The 9,935-nt window shown below is 43.2% G+C and overlaps 1 protein-coding gene across 1 annotated transcript; it reads left to right on the top strand.

Annotated features, from left to right (window-relative positions):
• Positions 1-9,704, top strand: LOC149842969 (subtilisin-like protease SBT4.14). The gene is made up of 9 exons (XM_090000792.1): positions 1-172; positions 4,110-4,152; positions 4,281-4,463; positions 4,554-5,076; positions 5,193-5,293; positions 5,623-5,844; positions 7,924-8,032; positions 8,197-8,410; positions 9,142-9,704. The coding sequence occupies exons 1-9, from the start codon at positions 1-3 to the stop codon at positions 9,702-9,704; spliced, it is 2,130 nt and encodes a 709-aa protein (XP_089856918.1).
• Positions 9,705-9,935: the final 231 nt, after the last annotated feature.

The following is a 9,935-nucleotide window of genomic DNA, read 5'->3' as shown; positions in this document are numbered from 1 at the left end:
ATGGTGGTTCGAGCACAGCTAGAGGCGTCGTGCAGAGGAGGTCGAGCGACGGTGGCTCCTGAGTGTCGAGGGGGGTTGCTCCTTCACCGGTGGCTAGACGCCAAAAACTCCCAATCTCCCACCGTCGTCGATGCTGGAATGGTGGCAAAGGGGGACGAACCGCAGGACGAAGGTGAGACTTGAGTCGAGACCGAGAGGGGCAGAGGCTATGGTTTCAACCAGGGTTCTTCTGCTTTGCAGGGACAGAGAGATTTCCCGATCTTTGTAGGGACAGAGAGATTCTGCGATAAGAAAAGATTAGGGTTTGAAACAGAGACGAAGCAACCGATGAGAGAAATATGCGGTTTTGCCTTTCTGATGGAAATGGCAGAAAATGGGGAGTTGGGTCGTGGGTAATTAAGGAAGGGAAGATTTGGTGGATTTCAGAGAGATACATGCAGAGGAGAACCTGATTAGAGAGAGCAGAAGATCGCTAGAGGTGGGGTTCGTAGATGGAGGAATGGTTGTCATTGCTCGCCAGAGGGACAATGTTTAAAGTGCCAAAAAGAGGCTCATCGGAGGGATGATGGTCGTCACTTTCTAGAGAAAGAGAGAGAGAGAGAGAGAGAGAGAGAGAGAGAGAGAGAGAGAGAGAGAGAGAGAGACTAGCCGGTGGTGGGGAGGAAACTGGCCTGGATAGACACTGCGGCAGGTGGAGAGGAGACTGACCAAGATGAATGTTGTTGGTGGTGGGAAGAAAATCAACTTTAATAGAGGCTGAAGGTGATAGGGAGGAAACTAGTGGACCTTGTTGGGTGACGATGGTCATTAGGGAGAAGGCTAGTGGCATAGTGGTGGAAGTGGTGGGAGAGAAAAGGGGAAGGTAGGGAAGGAGAAAGATAGAAGCTGTTTGATCTGTAAATCGGATGATTGTTGGTTAAAATCAGTTGCTGGAAAACATATTCTAATTTTCATATATATATGTATATACTTCTAATGAAAGTAAGGTATATGAGAAACTAATTAGGCTGGTGAACATTGGATTCAAAGTTACATGGAGATTAGTCTTGGGTGTTTATTTCGACAACAACATTACTTGGCATTCCAAGTGAACCCCATAAAAAAAAGGGTGCCAACATTGTAAAAAAAGTACTTTTCTAAAAAAATTGTAGGGTTTTTCTTCATTCGATGTAGTCCATTCAGTTTCTTCTCTATGACCCATCTATCTCTAGCAGAAACCGTTTCACCTCATCCCAGCTTCCCTCTCTCTCTAAAAAATAACAGAAAGAGAGTTCAAAGTTGAAAAGGTTGGTTTATTTTCTTTGTATGTTTTTCTTGTTGAATGCATTTCCCTTTTCGTCTTCCTCTGATGGTCCATTTTTTTCTTGTTGATGTGAGGATCATTGATTTTTTTTTATTTTCTCGAATTTGGGGTTTGTGGGTTTGGCTAGGCTAAAAAAGGTAATTGAGAGAGCATAAGGAAAAAATAAGGTAAGAAACTTATCTTTGTGTTTTTTTTTTATTTAACAAATCTCTTATGCTTTCTTTTGAGAGGAGAGGTGGGGACCATTGATTTCTAAGCTGCTTTTACAATTTCCATGCCTACCCACCACATTCTCTCTCTCTCTCTCGTAGTTTGAAGAAACACTTTTTGTAGGCCCACCCTCACAAATTTGTTATTTTTGTTCCTTTCCATCATTTGGGTTTTTGTGATTAATCGTTTCATTTTCTATGTGCCTTAGCTTAATATTAGCCAAATATATTTCAACTAGTTTGGAAGTGGCTGGTCAAACCCCATCTGAAGCTCAAGGTGGGGTTATAATGTGATTAGGAATGACAATGAATCGGGGAAAAATGGGGCCCCACCTTGGACCGGGTATGTAGGACATGAAACAAGGATGGAGGTTAAAACAAAAATGTATGCAGGGGTGGAGGTGGGGTTGGACTTGCGCTTTCTCCTGCCCCGCCTTGCCTCCCCACCCACCCAATCACGGATCCCTATTAGTAAAACTTTCTCTCCTTCTTTAGGAATGGTGGTGGACCAAGGGGAAATGGGGTCCCACCCCACCTCGGCTTGTTTGGACAGGGGATGGAGGTGAGTATAATTGTTAAAATTAAAAGTTGTGCGGGGATGGATGGCAGAATTTTAAGACAAGGCGAGGGTGAAGACCTTGTTTGATCCCTACATGTGATGCATTTTTTTCTAATACTAAGCCAAACCCACAAACCCCTAAATTAAAGGGAGCAAAAAATCAATGATCCTCACATCATCAATTAAAATGAACCATCAGAGGAGAACAAAAAGGGAAATGCATTCAATAAGAAAAACACAAACAAAAACCCTGACTTTTTCAACTTTGAACTCTCTTTCTGTTATTTTTTAGAGAGAGGGGTTGGGTAGGTTGGGAGTTAGAAGACGGGTTTAGTTAGAGAGAGACGAGGGCAGAGGGAAAGAAAAAACTAAATGGGCTGCATCGAATGAAGGAAAACCTTGCAACTTTTTTATAAAAGTATTTTTTTTTTCTTTTCTTAATGTTGGGGGCTTTATCTTTTGTAAAAGTATATATATATATATATACACAGTCTGGTATAGACTGTGCTCTGCACAGTTTGGGTAAAGACTGTGCTCTGCACAGTCTTTCTCTCTAAAGACAAAAGTATATATAAAAATATATAAAAGATATATTTTTTTTAGTTTTTATAAATTTTTGTCCTAAAGAATGGACAAAAATAGACTCGATCAATGTTGATCGACTGCAAAACATGGACGAACTCGGCCTTGACTCGTTGACCGAGTTCGAATTGGCATTGACCGAGTCTGGGCCGTGTCGACTCGGGTGCGGTGCCTCCTTAGCCGAGTCCGTGTGACATAGATATTGGGGTTTTATTTTGTTTTTATTTTGGGAGGATTGATACACTTCTCTCATCGTTTTTGAGCTTCTTCAAAGATTTAGAACGATGTGATTTAGAAAATGAACTTTTATTTTATATAATTCTAATTTCATTTGGCATCAGATAACTTGTTTGATGTTGTTTTGTATAAATTTCACATATAACAGTCAAAGTCGTCTCAATTACATTATTATTCTCTGTTGCATAATCTACATTCTTGCTTGTGTATTTTTTTTTGCAGCTTTATGGTCTTCATGATGGTGGCAGTTCTTTTAATCCTCACTAGTTCAGCTGATTTAAGCATGTGCTCAACAAGGTTATTGCTGAAAATGGAATTGCTCCTCGTATATATTTAAATTACTAAAAATGAAGGTGATGATGCAGTTTGTCATAGCTCTGGGATCTTCATTATCGGTTCTCAGCATGCACTAATGCAACTTCTATCTTGCTTTGTGATTCATATTATTTTGATCAATCCTGTTACTATTGTAGCTTGTTTGTAAGGGAGTTTCTATACAAATTTTCAATCTCTATAGTGATTGGTTTTACTACTCCAAGGTTATACATGCAGTTCGATAAGTTTCATGACAACATTTCATGTTAAAAAGATGGGCTTTTAATGAGTCTTTCAGCCAGCTAGACGTGTGTGAACCTTATTCCTCTTTATGTTTGGTGAGTTTCAAACAAAAAGCAATGAATTGTTACATGGTTGATGTTAGCTTACATCATATTTACTTAGGACAACTTTTCAATATGTTGCATTTTAAAGGCCTTGGAAACGGTATGGCACAACCTCTCTTTCTTATGATGTAATGAAAGAAGTGGAAGATGAAAAGACAAGAGCCACTAAAGGCATACAATAGCAGATTCACTATGTGCTCAACCACGAGTCCTTTAAGGACAATACAAGAAGCCTACAAGGGCTAATACAAGAGAACAAAATATAAAAAATAAAGCTTTTATTGAAGAGATGCTTAGTAAAAGCAATGAGAACAAAAGTGTGCAAACAACTCCTATATATACAAGTGATTGGCTGAGTGGGCTGTAACTATGTTTTTTCAATCAGCTGGATGATCTGCAGTCAAATGGAAGTTGTATGGACTCATAGTTTGACTCTAGTGTAGTCTAATGTGGTTGCTTATCTATGTTTTCTGCATCTGCTAATGTTTTTTGTAGCACGTGTATTGGGATCAGTGGACTGTAACTGTGTTTTTTCTATTCTCTATCCTCTGTTGCAGCAAGTGATATCTCATCACCTGCTATAGTACTATTTGGACACAGGTAAGCATTAAAGGGTATTATGAATGTAAGCAATGGTTTGATTAGATATGAATAAGTTGTTCCTTGGTTTTCTAGCCAACTTGACCGAGTCACATTTGTTGCTCTTTTTATTTTATTTTATTTTGAAGGAGCTCTTCTTCTTCTTTTTTTCATAAAATTGATTCTTTTCAAGAAAATGATGCCATCTTTCCTCATATAAACATAGGTATCAGCCCCCATTCACAGAGCTTTGACGACAAGGATCTTGGACCTCCTCCTGCTAAATGGAAGGGCACATGTGAAAGATCTGAGCATTTTAGTGGGTGTAACAAGTATGCTCTCTCTCTCTCTCTCTCTCTCTCTCTCTCTCTGATTCATTCAAAGATTTACACTCCCAACCTTCAATAATTAAATTGACACAGCAAACTCATCGGAGCCAACTATTATAGAATAGACGGACCCTTCACGCAACTTCAACCCTCTGATATACTATCTACAGTTGACACTAAGGGTCATGGCACCCACACAACATCAACTGCAGCTGGTGTCCAAGTTCCAAACGCAAGCATGTATGGGCTTGCTAATGGCACTGCGCGGGGTGCAGTCCCTGCAGCTCGCCTTGCTGCATACAAGGTATGCTGGGAAGACACTGGCTGCTCCGACATCGACATTCTTGCTGCCTTCGACGATGCCATCGCCGATGGTGTTGATGTGATCTCAATCTCCATAGGCGGCATGAACAATGGATACCTCAAGGATGCAATATCGATCGGGTCGTTTCATGCCATGAGTAAGGGAATTATCACGGTGGCGTCGGCCGGGAACGATGGCCCTGAACCTGGCATGGTGGAGAATGTGTCACCATGGATCCTTACGGTGGCGGCGAGTTCCATTGATCGGCAGTTCAGAACCAAACTTGCACTGGGCAATGGCATGCAGATTACAGTATACCTTTGGCTCTTCACTAAAAATTTTCTTCACAATCTTTTTTTCTAGCTAGGTCGCTTGTTTTAGCTTATATATTAAGTTTGTTAATTTGGTTCTTCTTTTTAAAATGACAGGGCATATCATTAAATACTTATTCCCCGAATAAGAAATATTACCCACTCATCACTGGGGCCCAGGCAGGAAGCAGTTCAGGTGGCTACGGGCCATATCCAACGTAAGAACAACTGCATACTTGTATAGTCTTTGCGTTCCTCGGGAAAGTTCAAGATAATTTTTAGAAATTCTTGGGGTTCGTTTGCGCGTGTAGTGTATATATATATATATATATATATATATGTATATATATATATAAAATCTCACGTACTTCTTAAAAGAATTTGCTACAAGAGGCAATCCTTAGGTTTTTGACCATAGAGATCCGATCCGTACGGTTATATTTGTCAAAAAATATTTTTCAAAAGTGGGTTGAAGATTCTTACCCTATAAAATGTCTGCAATAGGATTATAGCTTGTACTCATGATTGCTTAACAATTTGTTTGCAGTTTTTGTGATCAGACTCTAGATCCCAACAAGGTGAAAGGGAAGATTGTTCTTTGTGATTTGGTAAAAGGAGACCTTGACTCCAGTGTTAGGGACATTGGAGGGGCTGGAATCATCTTTCAGAGTTACAAAAGCCAAGACGCAGCTTTCCCTTTTGCTCTACCAGCAGTTTTAGTGGATACCAACAAATCAATGACAATAAATGATTACATCAATTCCACTAGGTAAGTAAATTGAAACTCGATCTCCTCACTTAAATTCCTGACATGGGTAACGGTTACAATGAAACCTTGAAGTGAGAGTCTTCCATGCATTGACCACCACTATACAATCATCTTCACTCCCTTTTTGCGCAATTGCGTTGTTGTTGTTGTTGTTGTTGTTGTTGCGCGGTGGCGTGTATCGTAGGTGACGATCCTTCTCTGTCAGCCTACAACTCCTTCCTTCTCGGTTGGGCCCCTAACCTTGTTCATCTAGCTAATTCCAGAGGAGGATAGGGTTATTTGTGACACAAACTCATCCTTGAATATCACCCGAATTCGTATTTGGGAAGCAATTCGATGTCAATATAAAGTTAAGCAATGGAGTAGTCATATCTGGAACTCTAATTAAAGCCCACCCACGATATTTGGCCACATCAATAAGACTGCCAACTCTTGACAATGTTGTCTGCAATGGGAGACTGAAGCCAACAGACCTTCCAAAAACCTATGTCACATGGGTGCGGGTGCGGGTGCGGATGCGGGTGCGGCGCAATTCCAAAAAATTTGGACACGGGGACTCGGCTATATATATATATTAAAAAATATATATTATAAATATATATATTTTAAATATTATAATTATATATATATAACAATAAATTAACACATAAAGATTGTAAATTTTAAAGCAAGAAAAACAATAAATTAACACACGGGTGCGAGCAGAGGGTGCAGGGAGGGGGGCCGAGCCCCTCCTCTGCGAGCAGAGGGTGCAGGGAGGGCGGCCGAGCCCTCCCCTGCGAGCAGAGGGTGCAGGGAGGGGGGCCGAGCCCCTCCCCTGCGAGCAGAGGGTGCAGGGAGGGGGGCCGAGCCCCTCCTCTGCGAGCAGAGGGTGCAGGGAGGAGGGCCGAGCCCCTCCCCTGCGAGCCGAGGGTGCAGGGAGGGGGGCCGAGCCCCTCCCCTGCGAGCAGAGGGTGCAGGGAGGGGGGCTGAGCCCCTCTTCTGCGAGCAGAGGGTGCTTGGAGGGGGGCCGAGCCCCTCCTTTGCGAGCAGAGGGTGCAGGGAGGGGCCGAGCCCCTCCCCTGCGAGCCGAGGGTGCAGGGAGGGGGGCCGAGCCCCTCCCCTGCGTGCAAAGGGTGCAAGGAGGGGGGCCGAGCCCCTCCTCTGCGAGCAGAGGGTGCAGAGAGGGGGCCGAGCCCCTCCCTTGCGAGCAGAGGGTGCAGGGAGGGGGGCCGAGCCCCTCTTCTGCGAGCCGAGGGTGCAGGGAGGGGCCGAGCCCCTCCCCTGCGAGCAGAGGGTGCATGGAGGGCGGCCGAGCCCCTCTTCTGCGTGCAAAGGGTGCAGGGAGGGGGGCCGAGCCCCTCCTCTGCGAGCAGAGGGTGCAGGGAGGGGGCCGAGCCCCTCCCCTGCGAGCAGAGGGTGCAGGGAGGGGGGCCGAGCCCCTCCCCTGCGAGCAGAGGGTGCAGGGAGGGGAGCCGAGCCCCTCTTCTGCGTGCAAAGGGTGCAAGGAGGGAGGCTACGAGCAGAGGGTGCAGGAGGGTCGACATACCTGACGGAGGGGGAGACGGTGGCTGCCTGTCGCCGGAGTTCGGATCGCCGGCGTGGGTGCAGGAGAAAGCTGCAGGGGCTGAGGGGGAGAGGCAAAATCGAGAGGGTAAGCCCCTCTCCCTGTCGATAAACCCCTTTTAGGGTTCGGCTGCCAAAAAAAATTGGATCTGGGTCGGGTTTGGACCCGACCCGGATCCAAAACATAATTTAAAACTTGAAATGGACAATTTTGGACTCGGTCAAAGTTGACCGAGTCCAAAATGTGGATGGACTCGGCCCGGAAACGTTGACCGAGTCCGACTCGGCGTTGACCGAGTCCGGGCCGAGTCCTAAGCCGCACCCGAGTCTGCACCCGAGTCCGTGCGTGTCGACGCGGGTGCGGCAACCCTTTAGCCGAGTCCGTGTGACATAGCCAAAAACCTGATTTTATCATCTTAATTATTCTCCAAAGCTCTATGATTTGCTATATTACATCACGTATATACTTGTTGCACAAAGATTGTTCCCAACATCATCCATTAAAATTGATTTTTTCCTCTATTTTTCTTGAAGGTCGCCTTATGCAGTTATATACAAGTCTTATACAGTTAATGTGAGCATTCCACAAATTGCATCTTTCTCATCTCGTGACCCGAATACACTCTCACCAAGAATCCTCAAGGTAATGTAGTATTTTACATGCTTAAAAGGGAGAGCAAATCGGGTCATTGGCTGAGTAGGTACTGTGCCCAATGACTGGATGCCATGCATCCCCTTCTGTCCTCTAAATGATCGGATAGTGTTAATCATTGTTGCTTGATCTAATAACCATACCCTTGATTACAGCCTGATATCACTGCCCCTGGGCTAGATATTCTGGCCGCATATACACCATTATCTTCAATGACTGGGAAGAAGGATGACGAACGAATGGTTAACTATAATATAATGTCTGGAACTTCAATGTCATGTCCTCATGTGAGTGGTGCGGCTGCATACGTCAAGTCTTTCCACCCTCGTTGGTCTCCTGCTGCAATCAAGTCTGCTCTCATGACCACAGGTAAATTTGTTTTCTATTTTGTTTTATTTGATATTTTTCCTCTATAATATTTGCTTTGCATTGACAATGATGCCTTAAAACAAATAAAATACACACTAGTATCTGATTGTAGATGTATAGATCTGTCTTTGTGGTTTCGTAAGTTTGATCCTTTACTTCACTCAAAGAATTCTATAGTTGTAGATTGCATCAAAATAGTAGTGTTGTTCTCTGTTTTTGCTTCGGTCTGTAAATGTGTGAATTTGGAAATCCATTGATTTGCCTTTTGCAAACAAAAATATAATTAGAGATTCGCCAAATAACATGCCAATAGTTCTATATTGCAATTCATAAAAATAATCTGCAAAATGTCTCTGCTCTTTCCATTGAAATGAATACTCAATTCTCAACATGGTAGGTGCCTATTTTTGCCAATATAAGGGAAAAAAAAAAACCATGGCAGGTGCTTACAAATAGTTGCAACGAGGGCAGTTGTCATGCTATTTGATATGATGTTATATTCCATCGCAACTGCACATCTCACTTGATGGAGCTATCTATGTATGGCCCCCCGCTTTAACATTCTCATGGTTTCCAAGTGAGATGTACAAGATGGATTGAATACAACCCATGACCGTAACTGCTCTAGATGTGCCTAACCTTGGAAGTTGCTAACCCAGATAGCCCATTATGTCTGAAGATTCAAAGGTGCCTATACCATATCTTTAACCGTTTTTCTTTCTCATTTCCAGCAAAGATGATGGACCCAAGGTTGAATGAGGACGAAGAATTTGCCTACGGTTCGGGTCTATTTGATCCAAGACATGTTGTTCACCCAGGCCTAGTGTATGACATGGACCAATTGTCATACGCCCAATTTCTCTGTAAAGATCACATAGACGGTGCTGCCTTGGGAATCGTGACTGGTGGTCAATATAACAACTGCTCCGCCATACCTGCCGGCCAAGGCTATGATGGTCTCAACTACCCATCGATGCAGGTCCAAGTTAACAATGGATCTGACCCGATCCATGCCGTGTTCTATCGCATAGTGACCAATGTTGGTGCAACAACTTCAGTCTACAAAGCAATGGTCAATGTCCCAAGTGGGCTTAAGATCAGTGTCACACCAGAAACTCTCTTATTTAGCAGACGGGGACAACGTCTATCCTTTAAGGTAGAGGTGAATGGTGATCCTCTTGGCGCCAATCCTATGGCATCAGCTTCACTTGTTTGGGATGATTCAAAACATAAAGTCAGAAGTCCCATCGTTGTATATCAATTGGCTCCATTCCAAGGAATCACCCACATGTAAAATGTCAAACTTTCATGATATTGAAATTACACTTTTACTTTATAAGAAGAATTGTTCTTTTAGTTAATTATTTTTTCATGTAAAACTTATTTATTTCTTATTTTGGAAAAGAGGCTCAAGGATGAGCAAAAATGCAGGCTTTATCTACCCTTTTTAATGTTACTTTTTTCTCTCTTCAATTATTACTTTCTTCTACTTCAGTTTCCTAAATGCTTCATATTCAAATCTTAA

The sequence above is a fragment of the Nuphar pumila genome, chromosome 3 (assembly GCF_984573655.1).
Source record: "Nuphar pumila chromosome 3, dmNupPumi1.hap1.1, whole genome shotgun sequence".
NCBI lineage: Eukaryota > Viridiplantae > Streptophyta > Magnoliopsida > Nymphaeales > Nymphaeaceae > Nuphar > Nuphar pumila.
The sequence above is the reverse complement of the archived record's forward strand: the minus strand, read 5'-3'. Positions and strand labels throughout refer to the sequence as shown.